This window comes from Andrographis paniculata, unplaced genomic scaffold (assembly GCF_009805555.1).
Source record: "Andrographis paniculata isolate CXL003 unplaced genomic scaffold, ASM980555v1 Contig45END, whole genome shotgun sequence".
NCBI classification, from domain to species: domain Eukaryota; kingdom Viridiplantae; phylum Streptophyta; class Magnoliopsida; order Lamiales; family Acanthaceae; genus Andrographis; species Andrographis paniculata.
In genome coordinates, this window is record NW_026137579.1 from 2591274 (window position 1) to 2613056 (window position 21783).

At 36.6% G+C, this 21783-nt stretch overlaps 4 protein-coding genes and 1 long non-coding RNA gene across 7 annotated transcripts; 4 read left to right on the forward strand and 1 right to left on the reverse strand.

Moving 5' to 3' along the window:
* The first annotated feature begins 131 nt into the window (after window positions 1–131).
* Window positions 132–7539, forward strand: LOC127251559 (D-lactate dehydrogenase [cytochrome], mitochondrial). 3 transcript variants are annotated; one of them, XM_051275296.1, is made up of 18 exons: window positions 136–482; window positions 732–843; window positions 1039–1139; window positions 1538–1586; window positions 1710–1802; window positions 2477–2591; window positions 2917–2977; window positions 3339–3375; window positions 3450–3511; window positions 3925–4021; window positions 4383–4457; window positions 5015–5123; window positions 5482–5591; window positions 6210–6272; window positions 6553–6632; window positions 6714–6844; window positions 6968–7011; window positions 7099–7539. In XM_051275296.1, the coding sequence occupies exons 1-18, from the start codon at window positions 217–219 to the stop codon at window positions 7216–7218; spliced, it is 1725 nt and encodes a 574-aa protein (XP_051131253.1). In that variant the 5' UTR covers window positions 136–216; the 3' UTR covers window positions 7219–7539. The 3 variants fall into 3 exon arrangements, with proteins under 3 accessions (XP_051131254.1, XP_051131253.1, XP_051131255.1); XM_051275298.1 differs by lacking the exon at window positions 136–482 and having other exon boundaries at window positions 1011–1139; XM_051275297.1 differs by lacking the exons at window positions 6968–7011; window positions 7099–7539 and having other exon boundaries at window positions 132–482; window positions 6545–6632.
* Window positions 7540–9301: 1762 nt separating this feature from the next.
* On the forward strand, window positions 9302–10266 carry LOC127251561 (uncharacterized). The gene is made up of 2 exons (XR_007838923.1): window positions 9302–9587; window positions 9667–10266. It is a non-coding gene; the product is annotated as an uncharacterized LOC127251561 (long non-coding RNA).
* Window positions 10267–10334: 68 nt separating this feature from the next.
* On the reverse strand, window positions 10335–14007 carry LOC127251560 (transcription factor E2FB-like). The gene is made up of 14 exons (XM_051275299.1): window positions 13541–14007; window positions 12841–13030; window positions 12677–12730; window positions 12498–12583; window positions 12344–12432; window positions 12210–12264; window positions 12006–12058; window positions 11871–11921; window positions 11727–11775; window positions 11575–11640; window positions 11416–11492; window positions 11089–11317; window positions 10897–10963; window positions 10335–10815 (listed from the first exon to the last, which is right to left on the reverse strand). The coding sequence occupies exons 1-14, from the start codon at window positions 13841–13843 to the stop codon at window positions 10685–10687; spliced, it is 1500 nt and encodes a 499-aa protein (XP_051131256.1). The 5' UTR covers window positions 13844–14007; the 3' UTR covers window positions 10335–10684.
* A 1024-nt stretch (window positions 14008–15031) lies between these two features.
* Window positions 15032–18220, forward strand: LOC127251562 (2-Cys peroxiredoxin BAS1, chloroplastic). Its single transcript, XM_051275300.1, has 7 exons — window positions 15032–15326; window positions 15710–15784; window positions 16332–16413; window positions 16521–16600; window positions 16853–16978; window positions 17679–17792; window positions 17967–18220. The coding sequence occupies exons 1-7, from the start codon at window positions 15117–15119 to the stop codon at window positions 18081–18083; spliced, it is 804 nt and encodes a 267-aa protein (XP_051131257.1). The 5' UTR covers window positions 15032–15116; the 3' UTR covers window positions 18084–18220.
* A 793-nt stretch (window positions 18221–19013) lies between these two features.
* On the forward strand, window positions 19014–20914 carry LOC127251563 (probable aspartyl protease At4g16563). Its single transcript, XM_051275301.1, has one exon. The coding sequence runs from the start codon at window positions 19244–19246 to the stop codon at window positions 20600–20602; it is 1359 nt and encodes a 452-aa protein (XP_051131258.1). The 5' UTR covers window positions 19014–19243; the 3' UTR covers window positions 20603–20914.
* The last annotated feature ends 869 nt before the right edge of the window (window positions 20915–21783 follow it).

Sequence of the window (21783 nt, forward strand, 5' to 3'; positions counted from 1 at the left end):
TCGAACGACGAAATGACGGAGAGAGTAATAAAATCAAAATGACGTGAATAGAAAGTATATAGTTGGAGTCTTTATCCATTTGAATATGTGTATATAATATTTGGAAAAAACGAGACCAAAAACCACGTGGTATTTATAATTGGGGACTGGGAGTCAAACGACAGCTGATTCATCCTATCCTAAATTCTTCTATCGTAATCCTCGGTCCTAGCGGCCATGGCGTTCTCCTCGTGGATCTCCCGCCTGCGTTCTTCCTCGAGCAAGTTTAGATGCTACTTTACTCACAAGCAGGCCGCGGCGCTGATTAGGGCTGATGCGGAGGTTTTCGGTAGTGAACATGTTCGGAAATCACGTGCATCGACTGTCGCGGCCCGTTCTTTGATTCCGTGGGCTATTGCTGCGTCCACTGCCACCCTCGCTTTTCAGTCATATCAGGAAGCCGGTCCGTCACTCTGTGAAGCTCCAAATCATGATCGTAAAACGTAAGGATCTTGTTCTTTTGTCGGTTTTTTTATTTGGTCATTGTTGTTTTTAGTTCTCGGGCTCTTTTTAGAAATGCTTTCTGCAATCATATTACTTTTGAATGGCTAAATGAAAGTGGTTTTTTTTTTTTGTAATGTGTGGGTTTGATTGCAGTGTAAAGTTACAAAACTTTTGTGGATTTTTTAAGTTAAAAACAGGGAAATGTCTATTTTGTTTTTGAATCTCATATGGCATTTCCAATTTGACAGAAAATTCAGAAATCATGGTATGGGTGGCAAAGATAGCACACAATACTTGGTAAAAAGTCTTTCTAGACCAGTTCCCCAAGAGCTTCTTGAAGAAATAAAGACAATCTGCAAGGTATTTATCAATGTTTAAAATTTCACATTCCATCCTCTGCTAATTAGCGGTGAAGTTATTTATAGTAGATATTCCTTCACTTCTTATGCATTTCTAATTCTCATGCTGGTTAGAATAATTTGATGCATACTTATTGCTGCTTGAAGTGCAATGTCTTGATTCTCTAGGAGATAAGCTTGAACATATCAAATGCAGGACAATATGACGATGGACTATGATGAGAGGTACTTCCATGGGAAGCCACAGAACAGCTTCCACCTGGCAGTGAATATTCCTGATATAGTTGTTTTCCCAAGGTAGAATTCAGATTGACTTCTGTTGATTCATATAAGTTTCTGTAATGGAATATTGTATGCTTTTCCTCTGCATAGTTTTAACTTGTGAATAGAATAGTTTTTTTTTTTTTTTTTTTTTTTTTTTTTTTTTTTTTTTTTTTCGGAAATCTTTCTATACCAAAAGATTTCCAGAAATAGCACAAAACATTTGAATCCAGAATTGACAGACCAAGAAAAATTGCTGCTGACTTAACACTCTCCTTGTTTTTCCAAACTGAAAGATTGACTAAATTGACCATTCATAACTTCAGGTTGAGAAAGGATGGATTGCATATCATCAGCTTTTGAGCCTGTATTCGCATCTTTTATTGATCTCTTTTGACATATGACTTCATAGTTGTCTTCTATTTGATGTGCAGAAACACTGAGGAGGTATCTAAGATAGTTGCATCATGTAACAAACATAAGGTTTGGCATGTTATTCTAATTTGTTCTTTTGGATTCATTCAATGTATATTAAGAATAATCAGTTTATCAATATCTAATGAAGCAAAGCTGACATTCTCTTCAAATTTGGTATGTTGTTACTAGGTTCCTATTGTGCCATATGGTGGAGCCACGTCAATTGAAGGCCATACATTATCACCTAGTGGTGGAGTTTGCATTGACATGACACAAATGAAAGTAAGAGTAGCAATGAACTTTATAATCCCAAAAATGAGTAGGGTGTGTCAACATTATAATCCCAAAACTGTAAATGTGTTTACTAATCTGTAGATGTTATAACTATATGGGGTGGTAAGCCATTATAGGGTTGTTTCGCCTGGCCATCGGAACAAAAATGGGCCAAACAACCCATTTCCCTCTTTTTGGTCTTTAAAAGTTTTCTCCCTTGTGTTATTTATAGTATTTAGAAGACTAGCAGTATATATGAGAATTCTGTTTAATTCAGTTAATTGACATAAAAAGTTCCTAAAGGCCAACTTGGCTTGCACCATACAAATTAATATGCATTGGTATTTGTGCTTTGAATTTAACTCCTCTGGTTAACCGAACATATGGTCAGTTCAATTTGGTTTGATGTTTAGGAGTTTGATTTGGGTTTTCTCCCACCCCTTAGGCTGCTTTACATTGTTACCCTTTTGGGAACAAGATTGTTTTTTTTTTTTCAGTTCTTTTTTTCATTTTCTTTATTTGTGTGATATGCTATATTTCGAAAATTATTTGACCTTTCTCTTCTCCTTCTTTCAGTATGATGTTACATGCAAGTGGTTCAGTTTCCAATTGTGAAATTGTAATAATGAATGTGGTAGTACTTGGTACTAATCGATGCACATACCTTCCAAACTCTGTTTCAGCAAGTCATATCTTTAAATGTAAAGGATATGGATGTGGTTGTTGAACCTGGGATTGGGTGGATGGAGCTTAATGAGTATCTTGAACCTTACGGATTATTCTTCCCTCTAGATCCTGGTAAGGTTTTTCCATATGCAGGTCTTATGACACACGATGAATTTAAGAGAATAAGTTAATTCTTCTATTGTTAATGACATGATTTCTATGAGGACAACGACTAGGTAGCTAAGTTGATAAACAATTTAAGCAACTTATGTAATCAAGTTAAAAGGTTGCATTTAAAGTGATATGAGTTTATGTTATTTTTCCTAAAAATCTTATTGTGGTTTTCCTCTTGTATAAATAATAAGGATACAATCAAATTATATTTCTCCTATTTCTTGCCTTTTTACAACTTGACTTCTTAGACATTGATGGCCTATATGTATTATCTAATTCACAGGTCCAGGAGCAACCATTGGTGGAATGTGTGCTACACGATGTTCGGGTTCCTTAGCTGTAAGGTAGTTGTTTCTTTGCTCCAAAGTCCTAGCATAAATAAAATTTATTGTGCATGTGGTTCCTTAGTGCTTTCTACATTCATAGTTATGAATTCTGGATGATTGTAATTTCTAACCATAACCAATTATCAGTTGATAGCTTTTGCTAAGACCTGTAGATTGGCTCAAGCTTTTCAACAACATGCATCTATTGCTATTTAGTTTGAGGAACCATTAAACTCTCACTAGACATTCTTTTTCCCTTTTCTGCATTACCAGCTACTCCCTTTCATGGATCATGGCATAAATTGCTTCTTTTAAATCTTGACACATGAATTCTAAATATGGAATTACTTTGGCTATCTTAATTGTTTCTAGCATGTAGGTATGGCACCATGCGTGAAAATGTCATTAACCTCAAGGTTTGCATTCTACACTTGTCTTTTAGATGGTGAAAGTTTTGAGTATGAATTTTCTTATGATACATACTTTTCAGGCTGTTTTAGCCAATGGAGAGGTTGTCAAGACTGGATCTCGTGCCAGAAAAAGTGCTGCAGGGTCTGTTTCTTGTTCAGAATCTCTAGAGTGTTTAATTTCCATGGCATCCTATTATTTTAGCTTCATCTGTATGCTCCCTTTCTCTTGTGTATTAGGTTGATATATAAATGTGTGGATCTATTTCCTCTCATAATTCAAAATTTGTAAACTATTATGTGAGATAATTCATTGTATCTGTGCTCATTGACCACAATGTCAGCTTATATCAGACAATTACATTTCATAAAAGATTCTTGTTAAGCCTTCCCCCCCCCCAGCAATTTGCATGTGGTCTTACATGATAAAGTTAGGGTTGCATGTGGTCTTGTTTTCTATAGTTAGCATTTCCTTGTTTTGCATTAATTTAATCATTTTCTAATTTCTAGATGACCTTCACAATGTAAATAGACTTGTATAAATTTGTTAATTTGTAGGTATGATTTAACAAGACTCATGATTGGAAGTGAAGGAACTTTGGGGGTTATAACAGAAGTTACATTACGTCTCCAAAAGATTCCCAAATGCTCGGTGGTATTTCCCTTATACTTGATGTGTTCGTTCCCTTTTACTTGAATTTAGTAATTGTTAGTCATGGCTGGGAAGGTGTTTCATGACTTTCAAATCAGGTACAATTAATGATGGAGGTTATCTTAGCTGTAGTAGTCAAATCTTCATTCCAATCCATAATCGACAAGACCAATAGATGGAGGGCACTGTTTGAGCTCATTGCACTCTAATCATAAAACATGGCTACCTCATGCCAAATTCAAGCTGATATGAAGATACATCATTTTATATTTATTTATATTTCTGCTAAAAATATGATAGTTTATCATGAAGTTCCATGCTGAGTTGAATGAATAATCATTCTATATTGTGAAACATTTGACAGGTAGCAATGTGTAACTTTCCTACAATTAAAGATGCAGCTGATGTTGCTATTGCAACTATGCTATCTGGCATCCAGGTGAGGAAACTGAGTAACCATTTTGTCAATTTTACGCTTTACCATTATTTCTAGCCACATTCATTAGTTGTTCCAATTCTTCAAACTCTTTCTCTATCTCGTGTTCAATTTTTTGAACCTCAAAAGTGGTCCTGATAACAAGAAAAATGTGATCTCCTACAATGTCTACTTATTTCAGGGGTTCACCAAGCTAATAAAAACCTTTTGATTCTACATTTCATGCCTTGCATATGAACTTTTTTTTTTATATCAATTGCATGCTATGTCTGATTCTTTGATAATTGCTGGAGCAACTTGTTGTGTAAAGTAAAAAAAAAAATAATAATAAATTGAAAGAGCAGTTAGCACAGTTAGTGTATGTTGCATATTCAAATGAACATGTGGCATGGCATCCTTCCTTTTCTTCCATTATGAAGTTCCTCGGTGAAAGGTGAAATTTTGACTCGCACTTGCACTGCAAGTCTGCATGTGGTTGAAACATATTTTGGAAACATGAAAAATTATTTTACCAAATTTGTCATCATTTATCTCATGTATTTTTCCTGTTCTAATGGCAGGTATCAAGGGTGGAACTTCTGGATGAAGTTCAAGTGAGGGCAATCAACTTTGCAAATGGGAAAAATTTGCCTGAAGTTCCGACCTTGATGTTTGAATTTATTGGCACAGGTGAAGAATGGTGTCTCTCTTGCCCATGCATATACCTTTTGTTCTTCTAGCATTTAAGATGATCTCATAATCCTTTTTTTTCTTATTTCATTGGGGGTTTATATGTTTACCGGCTTTGCTCTTTCTTCCCCACAAGTATAGTGTGAGACTTTTTTGATTGGTTTGTACTACTATCAACTGCTAAATACCTGGCTAAAATTTGGTTAGGCTACTGAAAATCAAAAGTATGCTTCAAGGTAGTGGAGCTCCTATTGATTAGACATCCTCTATGGGACTTGTATGGATTTCAGTCATCAATTAAAACCACATGCTTTTGAATTTTGATCTCTGATGGTGGTTTCATTCTGTATATTCACAGAAGCATACTCACGCGAACAGACACTAATAGTTCAGAAGATAGCTTCAGAGCACAATGGCTCAGATTTTGTGTTCACAGAGGAACCTGAAGCTAAAAAGGAACTTTGGAAGGTACACCCGCACATTGAAGGCTATTCGAAATCTATTAATTTCAAATCAGTTACTGCTATGGCATGTTCTCTTTGAAATGGCATCCTAAACCAGTGTAGCCTTTAATTTACAATTTGTTATTCATTTGTACTCTATGTTGATATCTTTAATAATTTGTAGAGACCTCTTGTAAGTAAAATCCATTTGCAGCTTTCAGCTGTGAATTTGCTTGATCAAAACTGTCACTCCCATCCCTAACACAAGGGTTGAAGATAGGGTTGTTTTGCAACACACCATTTGTTTCCTTGTTCTTTTGTCCAATATTGTGTAATCCCTAACATGATTTAGATTGAGTACTGCAAGCGAACTCATGCACAATCCTGCACATAAGCTTCTGAACCAATTTGTATATTACTAACTTATAAGTTACAATATTGCCTACCGCTTCTAAAATGCATACACCGGGCTGTATTTGGATAGCTATTTACTGGTTTGTACTTCAAAACAGCACTCTTTTTTATGTCATGACACCCAAATTGATCCAATCATGAGTGGACTTCTGAAGTTTCAGATACAAGACGATGCAGTTCAAAAACTGATCTAATCTAATTAAGCTGACTCACTGGAATTTTCTTGTAGATAAGAAAGGAAGCACTTTGGGCTTGCTTTGCCATGGCACCGAACTTTGAGGCAATGACAACGGTTAGTTCTTTCCTTTGTGAAATTGTTGGGTTTCATGAAATATAGCTAATTATAGAAAGAAAAAGAGATTGGGAATTCCTGGAGGATCTCACTGAATTTTTGTGAATCCTACTCTGAAGAAGAAGAATAATAATATATATACATTTCATATTCCTTATTCTGTGTGCGTAGCTATTTGGACATGCATGTCCATTTTCAGTTTCATCGGGTGGCAGGCAGTGATCTGCTGCTTGTGCAATCAGTGAGTAATATATAGAAGAATTTTATTAAAGTACTGCAGGATGTATGCGTTCCTCTATCACGGCTTGCGGAAATAATATCCAGATCCAAACAAGAATTAGATGCTTCGACTTTATTATGGTATTAGATCTCTAACTATTAACACAAAGTTTTTAGTTTTTTAGTAGCTGCTAATCCTAATGCAACATCCATGCTTTGCAGCACAGTCATTGCTCATGCTGGCGACGGGAACTTCCACACAATTATTTTGTTCGATCCCAAGGATGATGAACAACGAAAAGAGGCTGAGAGGTTAAACCACTTCATGGTGCATTTGGCTCTGGACATGGACGGTATATCGCAACCAATTAAATTCCCTTCCATTTCATACACACACAACTCGATTAGAATCTCTAAAAATCAACACCACCACCATCATCAGGTTCTGAAAATCATTCAATGTTTTTCTTGAGCAGGGACTTGCACAGGCGAACATGGTGTCGGCACTGGGAAAATGAAGGTAACCAAACCACATCGGTGGCTATATATATACATATAATATTTGCTCCTCCATTGGTGGTTCTGATATCAATGAGTTTTGTTTTAGTATCTGGAAAAAGAACTTGGAATTGAGAACTTGAAAACCATGAAAAAGATCAAAGCTGCTTTGGATCCTAATGACATCATGAACCCAGGAAAGCTAATTCCCCCTCATGTCTGTCTCTAGAGGTCGTATCCTACTCCCAACTCTGTTTCTGTAACAATCAATAGTTATTTGTATTCAAGCAACTACTTGTTTTACAAATTTTCATCACTACACATTTTCCAGAATAACTTATAGTAGTAGTAGTAGTAGTAGGTGGTGTATTGTATTTGTAATTATAATATTGGGCCGTTCAGCCCAAATATGGGCCCAATATAAGTGGAACCATTGTTGGTGTTTGACTACCTGGAGATGGTTTTCTTCTGTCCGGAAACCTTTCTTTCTATCAAGAATTCATCCATCCATGATCCATAATAAATGTATACATCTGTCCTTTTCTTTCTATCTTTGTCATATATGACGCATATAATATTATTGCTGATTAATTTAATGCCAACAACTCAGCCAAGAACCACCCTACGGACACTAGTTACTTAATTTGACCCGACTTGTCTTGTAAGTAATTAATGAAAGCCATGTATATAATGTATTTTATTATTATTTTTTTTGAATTGAATTGAATTCCTCCTAGATTGGAATTCGTCAAATACCACCTTAATTAGATCAATAGCGACGTACATACGAATGAATATACGATGTAGTAATTTAATAATTAGTATATATATATATATATATATACACTAGCTAGAAAACAAAAAAACTATGGATAGTGTTGAATCTTTCCTGATGACGAATTTATGGTGACGGAGATTTGGGCTTTCAAATGATGTAACAAAATTCACATTTTTAATTATCTCGACAGGGAATATATATATGATTATATTTATATTTCTTCTTCTTCTTCTTTAATTAATGAATTAGTGAATGCCCAAAATTATTTGGCTATAAAATATTTACTACCATCATTTGTCACCACGTTAATTTTATAAGGCCAAAAAGGCAATCTTGAACACATTCAAGATAATTCACATTTCTTTTTGATTTAATGTAATATATTTACAACTTTACTTGTTATCTTCATAACGTCAGTAACCATCATTTTCAGAAATACATTCTTAAAGATATGATCAATGACAACATCTCAAATTTCTATTAATTAATCTTAAATTGGCTATCCGTCCAGACTGGAGGAATGCTACACTCATGAGTATAGTATTGTTATCATCGTAATTTAATTAAGGAAATAGTATTAATTATTGGTCCCCTAGTTGATACTTAATTAAAATTTGAATTCTTCTCATCATCGCTTTGAATCGTTCCTTCGTATTCGTGTTCGTGTTCGTGACCCAATTTATAATAATAATAATAAATAAATAAATAATAATAATAATAATAATAATAGCACTACGCCATCACCAAGTCACCAATCAGCGTAATGATCACTTCCGCTTTGGTGGTTGTTCAATTCACAGTTGTATTATTTTTTTATTTCTTTTTATCTAAGAGAGCAGATATATTATTTTCTAATTTTAATAATGGGTTTAATTCCTATTCTATTTTAATAATGTGATGGCGAAGACTTTGACAGATGACTGATACATACATACATAAATACATACATGTTTGTTAGAAAACTCAACAAGCTAGAGGGAACGAGAATTGAAATTTTCAACTGATAAAGAAAATGTGAAAAGACAAAAAAAAGGCTCCTATCCTCCAACTCCCCTACGACAGCTGGATTATACATATATGAACCTGAAAATAATAATAAAATTAAATAAATTAACACCCTTAGAAATAATTAATAATATTTTTATATATGTATTAATATATATTTTACTTTATTCCATCACATCACTCAAATAAAAAATATAAATTTTTGTATCAAACATAAATGTTGCACAATGTTTGGAATGGAGTGAGTATAATAATGTTAGGGCAAGCCAAGTCAATTCCTGGACACATTACCCCTCCTGTCCCATCATGGTTCATATAATACAATATATATATATATATATATAATTTATGTACGTATATATTCCGCAACGTGTTGAATAAAATTTAAGACAAGAGGAGGAAGGAATCTGTGGATAAATTCAATAAGTAGTAGTAGTAGTAGTAAAAGATAATAAAAATAACAGTAATAATAAATATATCTAAGGGTGAATTTGGGTCTATAAATCTGCCATTTTCCAGACCTCATTGATTCAGCAGCACTACGAATTACTACACACTACTGTGAAGTTTTCCTGGGAGGAAGACAACTTTGAAAACTTCCTCTCTATTGTCGGAATAATCCGATCTCATGATTGGTGGCCAGAAGATCGACAAGATGACGACGAAGACGATAATTCTTTTGTCAGAAGCATCTGCACATTGTACAGGTGTTGCAGATTCGTCTTGCCCTAGTTGGCATGGGTGGCATAGGTATTTCCAAGTGATTTCAACTACCGATTTCTGACAGACGCCATGGATCCTCGATGTCATCACAGGTACTTCTTATTTCCGACATACCGAGGTTTCATTTATTGTCTTCACCGAAAACGTCAGCTGCTTGTCTCTCTCTTGCAGAACTGATGAAGTTTCCAGACCTTTGTTAGAGACTGATGGATTGAAGCCATGGTGTTTCTTCGCTATGTCAGAAATGATATCTAGGGTTTGATGGAGAAGAAGTCGTGAACAAGAGTTACAAGTGTTTCTGACACTACAAATATTGCTTCCTCCATCATACTAATAATTAATATATCCCTCTGTATCCTCCAAGTCTCATGCAATGCTTCCTCCATCGTCATCCCTTCTCTCAGTTTTTCATTTTCAATACGGTATGTTAGCCAATTAATTAATTTTTGTTATCCAATCCATATCGACAGAATGTATCGAGCTTACCTGATATTGGCCTTACAATGTGGTTTCGAGTTGTTATTTTATGGTGGTTTTGTTACTTATGTCGCGAGCACTACGAATGATTTTAATTTGTAGCATCTCGACCGGCATATGGATCCGATGAATTAATTACCTTGTATATGGTTATACAAGGTTGAACTTATAGTTTGGAGATCAATATTAGGACATAAATAATCAGATTTGTTGTCCAATTTATTGTAATATATACTCTTGTAGTGATTCATTTTTATTGTGATGAAATAAAATTACTTTGTTCTTGATGGTTCATTGAGCTTCTATAATTAAATGAATCAATCTAAAGATTGTAGTCACAAGATGTACATATGATGTGCTTCAATTTTAACTTTTACCTTGTATTTGAGTCAATACATCATGAGGGGAAACAAATGTAATATCGGTATCGATCAGCTTGTACAATAATGTCAATTAAACAGCACAACGCAGCCCACATCTATTTTCAGACAATCCATCACATCTCATCTCATACAACATGTAAAGATCGAACATTGGTTTCACCAATATGATCAAGTGGGAGCTTTAATCAATCCTGAGGGATCACTTGCTCCCACTGTTCTTCTCGCCTCTTGATTCTTCGATATAGAAGTCTGTCTAATGAGGAGGATGAGGAATGCAGCATGAATCAAAATCAGATTGTATGATTAAACAAATTATACAATGTTGACCGTCATGGCGCCATGTCAGCAGCAGGAGGCAAATCGGGGGCACCGGGTTGCGGAGAATGGGTTCCTGGTGTACCAATGGCTGCCATTTGCATCTCTTCTTGAAGCAGATGTAAGTCACCCCAATCATTTCCAGCTACATCAACAAAATGTTAAGAACTACAAGCGTATCGACAATATTTATTTAAATAGATTGAGCATTGGCAGGGAAGGATACAATCTGCATTCCACATGTCCGTGATGCTAATATCTCCCTCTGTTAAAAGCCAATAGTCTGCATCATTCTGAAAACGACGAATTTCATTACTATATCAGATAAGTATGAGCTAACACTTCTTCTTGGCTTCTCTAATGAATATTCTTCAAAAGTATGCAAAATGAATGCAAAGTCAACAATGGCACTACTTACATCTATGTTTGAGGGCGTAATTTTAGTGATTCCCCCGGTATGATCTAGAGAAGCCATGAATTCTGAGTTGGAATCATGGATGTCTTGTCCCTGAACAACGAGTTGTGCTGTAGTGTTGGCCAAGTGAGACCCCTCAATGGCTGGATTCTCATTTGATGCAGAACTTGGCGCCAGACTCGTATTTGTAGATTGTGCAGCTCCATTCATCTCTTCAAACTGCTCAAATTGGCTTAATGAAAAAAAGGAAGACACTCAGAATAAAACAGTTTTTGGAAATTACCATGATTAATAAAATATTTTCACTCATCAAAGGAGTTGGAGTGATACCTGACAAGGTAAACATCAATCGGGCCCATTGTGCTTCTTAGTATGATTCTGTATCTCCTTTGGGGATAATCAATGGCCTATTGATAAAACAGAAATTACTTGGACAATCAAAACAACTCGAATACACTTTGTGCAAATTATGTTGTCTTAAATGTGAACCTCATCAGGATCTGGGACTTCGAGGGTGGTTCCATGTGGAGCTTTGATAGCTATGAGGGTTTGATTCTGTCAGAAATAAGGCATAAAATGAGTTAAAAACATCCTCCGAGCAAATATTGTCATGTGTAAATACTACAGGACAAGAAATGAACCTGAAAGCAGGCCAAATTCTTAATGTCATCTTCAGTAACAAAAAGCCATCTACAACAATCGAAGTTGAACAGGGCATAGCTGATCAGATAATGCTTCAAATCTTTTCATGGGATGTAAGCATGTAATTAAGATGGAATATTTACTTTTGGTTGTTTTCATCTTCACTCAAATCTCTCAATCTTTCCTGCATCTGCCTGTCACATTATTACGACAATGGAATATTTAAACAAATGACAGCAAACATTTGTTTACAAAGAAATTGACCATTGATCATGCACCTTATTTGGTCATCCACACTTTTTTCTTCCATGGAAAGATTCTCAATTTCTGCCTGCAGATGAAAACAAGAGAACAACATCAATGATGGTTCATACCTCTGCATCACCAATCACGATCTACCGCAATAAAGAATCACCAATATCAGCACTTGATTCCATATTTAACACAAAGAATTCAAGGAAAGCATGTTTTCTCTTGTATACCTGCAAAAGAGTAGCATCATTGTCCGGTTCTCCAGGTCTTGAAGGATCGATTCCCCTGGTGAATCACACAAAGTCTCATTATATTACCCAAAATTACTGTAGAGTCATTACCATATCCAGTATAAAGGACATACTTCCAATGAATTTGATTCTTAAGCTTCTTTTCAATAAGGCCAATGCCTTCAAGCACATTCGTTATGTCATATATCCGCCTCTTTTGTACCTGCATAGCAGAAATCTAATTATTCTTTAATCCTTACAAAAGAACCTCATTTTAATCATAACTACCTTTAAAGTATCAGCTGCTTTGTTTAGATCAAGATCTCCATCTTCCGCATGCTTTATCAAATTGATAAATTTTTTTGTAAGAAGACCTGAAGAGCATTGCAAGGTTCAGAACCACATTATGCTTGTTAATCAACCACTTCAAAAATGGTAAAAACCAAAATGTAGAGAGGCATTATTACTCAAGGAACTATCATAGCGGCAACTGCCAGCATTTGTAGGTGAGGATGAAACATCTGCATATTCAACAAGATATCGTTATTGGGAGTAAAACTATAGTGGATGTTTCGTATGCAGCTTAAGTTCCAGAGTTGGAAACCAAACTCATGTATGAGAGAATTCTCACCAATTCCAGAAATTGGGGTTGACGGTATGGATCTATTGTTCTTGGTGACCTTTGAACGGCCATTTGTCCTTCCTCCTTTACCAGACACAGGTGTACCCAATGGGCTTATATTCATATCACTGTATCCTGAACTTGCTGTCCTCTCACTGGATTCCACCTCATTTTCGTACCCAGTCTTCCGTTTCAAAGGCTGAGAAACACCATTTCAGTAGACATCAACAGAAACACAGATTATTTGATTCTGCCCATAATGCCATTTAGGTTCACTTAAAATTGTGTCCTTATAGCAGCAAAGAGCAATGCAGTTGGGGATAGTAAAAGTTGCATAAAGAACTCGAGGCAACGGCAAAATATAGATCATAACAAGCTCAAAAGATTAAAGTTCCAAGAACTTGAGAGCACATTTAGGTTTTTATTGGCAAAACCTATCTGTAAGAGACTAATAAGCCATCTAATACTCTTCCTTCCTTATGTGGTAAATTATACAGATCTGTGCGGATAGGAATCCAGGAAATCTCGATGCTCAATGACTACACTTCCTATGTTTTAACAATTGAAATTTCAGTCTACAGCATCAGCCAATCCCCAAATAACAAAAACCACTGAATTCACAAAAGCCAGTAGCACAAGAATACAGACACTAAAGCAAACCAAACAATAGTTTAACACCACAAATATAGTGACAGAATTGTGAACGCACAGATGACTTTACGACAATAGTTTCCGAAAGATGATCGGTGGCGGCGCGCCCAGGATTGGAGAAACGGTGATAGTCATTGGGGGTAACGAAGGGCGGCTTCATCGTCGTGAACGGTAGATGGCGCCTCGTCGCGGTGGGCGGCGTCTGCTGGTGGTGGTAGTGTGGGATCTGGCCACTCCCCGCCGCTGCCTTCTGCGGAGGCGTTGCCGCAGCATCGCGGGTCGGCGCTCCACGGGCAGCCATTAAAATGGGGTATGGGATTAATTCACTGGAATCGGAATAACAGAATCCAAGAGAGCGCATCCAAGGGTTTTAGCATTCCATGGCGAAGATACGCATATACATATGCGGGGCGGGGCGGGGCGGGGCGGGGGTGCGTGCGAGCTGGGTAGCGGTAGCCGACTAGAAAACGACGCAAGGGAGGGAATTTTTGGTTCGGACATATGGAGGGAAAATACATCCAACAAAAACAGCATACCATGGAAAATCCAGCTCCTCTTTTTTGCAATCTCGTCCTTGAGATTTTCACCTTTTTATACTTCCACCCCTTAACCAAACTTTTGTGCTCGGCTCGATCGGATTCGATTCTTGCTTCGGAATATTTTGAATTAACTTTCAGGGTGGGTATGTTCGAGGGATTTGTTTGGATTTTCACTATTTATTATATTTTTTTTAAAAAAAATATCAAATCAAATATTTATTTTTCAGTTTTTATATTATACTAAAATTCAATTTTACATTCAAAACATTAATTTAACACCTATCTATATCACATCAGACTGTTCAAATTCAAAATTTTTATTATTCAAATCTCAACTCAAAATCCAAACTTCAAACAAACACACCTTTAACTTGTGTCTATAAATAATTTACGCTACAAATTAAAGTTTTTCAAAATTTTAATATAAATTATATATTTTTATTAAATATAAAAATAGTTGAAATGCAAACCATACAATTCCTTATTACCTATACAAAGTACTGTGTAAGCTATTTTTTTAATGTTGCATTAAATTTATTTTTCTTGCCAAACATTATTAGTATATACGTTGAGAGTTACACTCTTATTTTCAGATATTTATTTTTTAATATTAAATATCTTGTACTATTATTTATTAATTAATTTTCATAATTTTATTTACACCGTAATTTATCTAGTATATATTCTATATAGAAAAATCAAACAAAAAATAAAATAAAATAATTTAAATTAAAATTTTTTCTGTCTAATTTGATCACAAGTATTATCATAGTTATTAATTTGGAGTTATTATTTCATAATAATTGTAATTTGTGAAGAATTTAAATGAAATTGAAAACTATTACAGTTTAATAAATGCCACGTTGAATCCCAATACAGTTTGGTTCTGCGAAAGAGAAGATTCTGGACGTTACTGGGCCGAGTCCAAGGGGGAAGAAGCCCAGCCCAGCCCAGTTATACTGTAATATGAACGACGCCGTTTTTGTACCACTGTACTACGCTTATCTTCTCAGTCGACAGTCTCCACCTACCAACAGTCATTCATCGGTAAACGAGAGGGCGAGCGCGATTCGACTGGATTGGATTCTATACGCAATGGCTTGCTCTGCTGCTGCGGCTTCAACTGCTTCCCTTGCTTTGTCCAATCCCAACCCTAATCCGAAAGCCTACATTTCTTCCAAAAAGTCTCTAAAATCTGTTCCCTTTGTTTCTTCCTTCTCCGGCAGATCCTTTGTGTCCCGCGTTCCCCGCTCCCTCTCCGTGAGCTCGGCGTCTTCCAAAAGACGCAGTTTGGTCGTCCGTGCTGTGAGTTTTTTCTATTGGCTTATGTTTTGATTGCAGTTGAAATGTTTTGTTTTCCGTTGTTTGTCGCAGAATTGGAATTGTTGATTTTTTTGTGCGAAATGTTGAACTTATACGACTGTTTTAGTTCACTTCAATCGGATTTGGAAGTCTTATCTGACTTTTGAAATGAGTTATTGGCATTTCTAGGTTCTGAACAAACTTTATAGTTTAATTTCCCGTATATAAATTTTATAGACGTCCGTCTGTTTCTAAAATTATGGACAATGTGTTAGTTATTTCTGTATCAGTTCAAGGAATTATCTTTGATGTTATATTGTTGTAGCATTTTTCTAATAAAATTAGTTTTTGTTGTTGGGATGTTATTTATTTGTTAATTTTGGCAGTCTGAACTCCCACTGGTTGGGAATAAAGCTCCGGACTTCGAGGCAGAGGCTGTTTTTGATCAGGAATTTATCAAGGTAATCTGTTGTATAGACATTGGTGATTCTTCACATATATATGCATATGCATTATCTCAACTTTTTTTGTTTTTGATTAAAATTTTACTTTTAGTGGTTATTCCAGCCCCAAGTATATGAAATAATTTGATTATCTCCATTGGTTTGAAAGTTTTTTGGTTCCTCACCTATTTAAATTTTAGAGGGGATTTAGTGGTTGGGAGTTGGGACAATGGCTCAAAATGGTAACGTTTTTTATAGGCCTACAAAACTCCATGGGTTTTTTAAAAAATTCTCCCTGTTGTTCAATCTGACCAGATAAAGTTCAATTTTCAGGTGGAGAACTATAGTAGGTTCTGAAAGTTTTCCCCTCAATAATTGATCAATTTTTACTTGGATTTTAAAGTCATTTTACCAACATATCGTGTTAGCTTTAAAGATAATCTTCAGTGTATTTCCCTTGGTTTGAATTCATTGTTTGATGATTAGCCCTTCACATGATATTCCTTGTAATATCTGGAATCCAACTCTGCCATATTTTAACTGATTGGAGTTGCTTTTTCTGCAGGTTAAGCTTTCTGATTATATAGGGAAAAAGTATGTCATTCTTTTTTTCTACCCCCTGGACTTCACTTTTGTTTGTCCTACTGGTGAGCTTGGAGCTGGGCTACTTATTTACATAAGAATTCTCTTCAATCTAATAGGAATTACCGGAGTTTTCATTTATGAAATCATTCCATTATATCATCTTTTGCAGAGATTACTGCTTTCAGTGACCGCTATGAAGAATTCCAGAAGTTGAACACTGAAGTATTGGGTGTATCCGTAGACAGTGTGGTAAGTCCCATATTTTAATTTCAATATTAAATTTTTTTCATGCAGTCCTTGTCAACACACTGGCCATGGGTACCTCTCACTTATACAAGTAATGGAGTCATCTCTCTGTATTTCTCATGTTCAATTTGGCGAGTTTACATAGTTATTTACTTTCCATTTTTGTTGATCTATATACAGAACACGGATATGCTGACTAATTATCTGACTTCTGGATGTTTACCATTTCCTTTCTTCTTGTTTATTTTTCTCTAGTTTTCCCACCTTGCCTGGGTGCAAACTGACAGAAAGTCTGGAGGGTTGGGTGATTTGAAGTATCCATTAGTTTCTGATGTGACCAAATCAATTTCAAAATCATTTGACGTTCTGATTCCAGATCAGGTATGTGTCGTTAAAAGGTTATGCATTCTGGCCTTCATTTAGAAAATTGTAGCTAATCCACTGTCGGTCAGTACATAATTGTTGATGAGGTATGCTTTTAGCCATTCTTTTAAAGGCAAACACAAGCTGATCTAACAGCTTGTACTAATACAAAAAGTCAATTTATTCATTGTATGTATATGGGTTATCATATTATTTCCAAAAGAAAGTGAATGGTTAATTCTTAGAAACCAGAAATCTTTTATATGAGATACAAATCCAAGCATGGATAATTTGTTGACTCACCTGGCACATGTCTCTAGAAAGAGGATTAGCCCAAAACTTATCATCCGTAGTTTGCTGTATGATTATGGGTGCAACTAGTATTATGATTCAATGTTCTGTGAAAAGCATGTACTAAATAATGATAACCAACTTCATTCTAGTAACTCACCGGAGTATGTTTTACGACAACTTTCTCCTTGCCCTGTTAAACATGATAACTATGATAATAACTGTTTGCAAATTATTTACATGTTACCTAATTAGTCATTACTTTCTATCAATTGTCCTATGGTATCTTTATCCAATGGTGAACGGGGACCTGATTGTACCAGTTTATTAATTTTCCCACTTGGAATGATTCTTCATGCAACATAAATTCTCCGAAAATCAATGATTATGAATGCTCTTACTAACAGAGTGGGTTATAATATCCCAGGGAATTGCACTGAGAGGACTGTTTATCATTGACAAGGAGGGAGTTATTCAGCACTCAACCATCAACAATCTCGCAATTGGTCGTAGTGTTGATGAAACACTCAGAACACTCCAGGTATGCAATGTTGCTGTAGATTTCTTACACAATACAATCAACAACTTGGTAAAAGCTTGTAACACAACCTTCTATCGCCCTATTTGGTTTCATTCATACACTGATGATTAACAGGAAAGAATTTTATTATTCTTTTTGGTTGCCTTTTGACATACCTGCATTGTGGTTCTGTAGGCTTTGCAATACGTACAAGAGAACCCCGATGAGGTCTGCCCGGCTGGATGGAAGCCCGGAGACAAATCCATGAAGCCAGATCCTAAGCTTAGCAAGGAATACTTTGCTGCAATTTAACCTGCCTGGCATCCGATGATCTGTGACTCTCTTGTGTGTTTATTTATCCAGCGTTAAAAAGAGGTGATGCAAGAATATTTGTTGTCATGTAACAATTTTTGTTCAAGTGCAATAATGAGATTCGCTGTTTTATATGATATTGCATACTCCGCCAGCACTCTGATTTCTTTCCATCTCATCTTTAAATAGTGAATTGCTGATAGGCTTCTTCTAGATACTACTTTCTATCAATTTTCAAAATTATATATATATATCCAAACTGTAGATCGAAGCAATGAAATTGGGTTGCCCATGGTGTGTTCGAAATTAGTTAAATATTTAATTCAGACACGTAAGGTCCGCTAATTTTAACAAGTGCAGCGCAGCAGAGCAAATCCGTACACGCACTTCTAGGGTTGACAATGAAGTAATAAAATAATATAAAAATAAATGAATTCTTCTGCAACGTAAACTTTTGAATTACACAACCCCAACGGTCAAGTGGAGCTGCCTCTCCTCCTCACTGTCTGCATTTCATTATCTTTCCTTTGTCGTTGTTTACCAATTTTAACAAGCAGAAAAATACAAGATCGTGGTATGAATGGAGAATGCCACCATCCTACAATGTAATTTAATTTTATATGGATAACTGTTGAACACATCGGGTCTTAAACTTAGCATGGAAGAAAAGTAGAAACCAAGAATCGGTGATTTACTCAACTGACAGGAGGTTGGGAGAATATGGTACCAAATGCCTTCTTTTGCTCACAAGCCTTTTGTGATGCACCTTTTTTCTTGCCAAAGAAAAAGTAGGAAGTCTCACTAATTCCTATAAAGATACCACCTTTAGAATTTGTAATTGCATCACTGAAATTATTGCCCATCTTCACTGAAATCGTTGGACCCTAAGAAAGTGTTTATTTATGATCCAATAAGCACATTCTGAGAGATAGTAATAATGCAGAGAAGGCCACATTCTTGATGGTTGTTTGATCAGACTGCTGCCATTTTCTATTTGGTTTTTTATTTTTATTGTTTTCCTTTGTCATATTGGAACATGATTCTATAAAAGTCCACACTTTAGCTGTCCCATCTTTACAAGATTGTCCCAAAAGTACCCAAACCCCGTTTTGATTAAAACCCCACAATCTTTCTTCTCCACACACTGCAATCCTTTATCAATGCCTTACATTCTATTTCTCTTCCTATTACCCCTTTTCGCCCTTTCCGCCGCCGACACCACCACGCTATCCCTCTCACCGACCGCCGCCGTATCGCCGCCGCTAACCGATCCATGGCTGCGGCTCAATCGCCTTGCCGCCGCATCCGCCGCCAGGGCCCACCATCTCAAGTACCCCAAGGCCAACATTTCCTCCGTCAAAGTCCCCCTCTTTCCCCGCGGCTACGGCGGCTATTCCGTCTCCCTCAGCATCGGAACGCCGCCGCAGGAGCTGTCCTTCGTCATGGACACCGGCAGCAGCCTCGTCTGGTTCCCATGCACCCAGCGCTACGCCTGCAGTTCCTGCGACTTCCCTGAATCGAATCCGGCGAACATTTCCACTTTCATCCCCAAGTCGTCGTCGTCTTCAAGAATCGTCGGCTGCCAAAACCCGAAATGCCGGTGGCTTTTTCCCGAAGTTCAGTGCCGGAACTGCCGGAACGGTTCGACCGGATGTACGGAATTTTGCCCGCCGTATATCGTTCAATACGGATCCGGTTCGACTTCGGGGCTATTGCTCTCTGAAACCCTAATTTTCCCGGAGAAAACGGTCGGAAATTTCATCATCGGCTGCTCGGTTTTTTCTTCCCGGCAGCCGGCCGGCATTGCCGGTTTTGGCCGTGGACCGGAGTCCTTGCCGGCTCAGATGGGGCTCACGAAGTTCTCCTACTGTCTTGTCTCTCACCGGTTTGACAACATGCCGGCGAGTAGCGATCTGGTCTTGAGCACCGGCGGCGGCTCCGCCGCCGCACCTGCCGGAATCAGATACACTCCATTCCGCAAAAATCCAACCTCTTCCAATCCGGTGTACAAAGATTATTACTACGTGACGCTGCGGAAGATCACGGTGGGCGGGGTGAAAGTTAAGGTACCGTACAAGCACCTGGTGCCGGACTCCGCCGGGAACGGCGGAACGATTGTGGATTCCGGCACTACTTTCACGTTCATGGAGAAGCACGTGTTCCAACTGGTCGCCCAAGAATTCGAGAAACAAGTGGAGCGAAACTACAGCCGATCGATTAATCTGGAAAAGCAATCAGGATTGGAGCCGTGTTTCAACGTCTCCGGCGAGAAATTGATCAGTCTTCCCCAATTGATCTTCCATTTCAAAGGAGGAGCAAAAATGATTCTGCCATTGGCGGATTACTTCTCCTTCTTGGACGATTCAGTGATCTGCATGACTGTAATTACAAACAGCGATTCTTCCGTCGCCGGAGCTGGCCCGGCGATCATACTCGGGAATTATCAGCAGCAGAATTTCTACATAGAGTACGATTTACAAAATCAACGACTCGGATTCCTCGAGCAAATCTGCAAATAAAATTTCTCAATTTTTTTTTTTTTTTAATTTAATATTCTGCCACAATTCTTGAAAAAGATAAAAATAAGGATGTTGCTGATTCCATAATATATAATTACAGATTTCTGGTAATGGTAAACATAATAATTAATATTGGTAGATCGATCATGGATATATGTGACTGTTTTCCATTATATATATTTATTTCATTGAATCCACAAGTGATTGCTGACGACAGTTATAGTGACTGTTGGTTATGAATTTAATAAAAGTTGTGGGTAGACATCGTCAGAAATTTGGTTCAATTTTGTTTGATACAATTAATAATTTGCAGCACCGCTAGACAATTAAATTCAATTTGTTTTCTTCTCAGAGTTTTTGCACCCGAAGCTAGCTTCTCAAATATATATATATCATTACAATATTAAATTGAAATGTGAAAGACAGCTGTCGGGCCATGAAACAAGTTGGATATAATGGGAGGCATGTGAAGAAGTATACGTATAGAAACAAAATAGTAATGGGATAAGAATTAAGCACATGATTTTGGTCTATATGTCTATGTAGTTTGCATTCATCTCGAATTCTAGAAAATGGTCACAACGTGGGATAATATTGGGTGCTGTAATAGTTTTTGCCTTTTTTATTTCTATCTTCATGTTTAATGATTAAGTAATTGGTGGGTCAAATGGGCTGCTAAATGGGCCTTTGGGTTTTTGGGCCCCCTAACTATTTTGGACCTTCTCGAAAAAATCATGAAAGCCCAAATACATGGCCAGAGATTTAAGGGAGTGTTTGTTTGTGTTTTTCGTTAAAGAGTTGGCATATTTTATTATATATATACACATGTATTTATAGGTATTGATGTATGTAGTGAAGAGTTGGTGCAGTGAGTAAGAAGGCAATATATATTAAAGATTGGTTTATATATATATATATATATATATATTTATATAATTGCAGAAAATGGGCGGTTCTTTTGAGTGGTGTGCTGAAAGTGCAATGGCATGCATATTTTAGTGCTTTTATTTTACCATAAGATCAGTGGCATTGCTTTATTTACTTTGCATAAAGATGCCCACAAAAACTTGATGACCTATCCTTACTTCTCTCTCTATCTCTCTTTCTCTCTCTCTCTCTCTCTCTCTCTCTCTCTCTCTCTCTCTCTCTCACACACACTACAGTATAATTAATTTATCAAC

Excerpts from the sequence above, each read along its gene's own strand:
- LOC127251559 (XM_051275296.1), top strand. The coding sequence starts at position 217 with ATGGCGTTCTCCTCGTGGATCTCCCGCCTGCGTTCTTCCTCGAGCAAG. Across the intron at positions 1,140-1,537 it reads GATATAGTTGTTTTCCCAAG|AAACACTGAGGAGGTATCTA; the intron begins GTAGAATTCAGA and ends TTTGATGTGCAG. Across the intron at positions 2,978-3,338 it reads TCGGGTTCCTTAGCTGTAAG|GTATGGCACCATGCGTGAAA; the intron begins GTAGTTGTTTCT and ends TCTAGCATGTAG.
- LOC127251560 (XM_051275299.1), bottom strand. The coding sequence starts at position 13,843 with ATGCGCTCTCTTGGATTCTGTTATTCCGATTCCAGTGAATTAATCCCA. Across the intron at positions 12,433-12,497 it reads AAGCAGCTGATACTTTAAAG|GTACAAAAGAGGCGGATATA; the intron begins GTAGTTATGATT and ends TCTGCTATGCAG. Across the intron at positions 11,318-11,415 it reads ATTGATGTTTACCTTGTCAG|CCAATTTGAGCAGTTTGAAG; the intron begins GTATCACTCCAA and ends TTTTTCATTAAG.
- LOC127251562 (XM_051275300.1), top strand. The coding sequence starts at position 15,117 with ATGGCTTGCTCTGCTGCTGCGGCTTCAACTGCTTCCCTTGCTTTGTCC. Across the intron at positions 15,327-15,709 it reads GCAGTTTGGTCGTCCGTGCT|TCTGAACTCCCACTGGTTGG; the intron begins GTGAGTTTTTTC and ends TAATTTTGGCAG. Across the intron at positions 16,979-17,678 it reads ACGTTCTGATTCCAGATCAG|GGAATTGCACTGAGAGGACT; the intron begins GTATGTGTCGTT and ends ATAATATCCCAG.
- LOC127251563 (XM_051275301.1), top strand. The coding sequence starts at position 19,244 with ATGCCTTACATTCTATTTCTCTTCCTATTACCCCTTTTCGCCCTTTCC.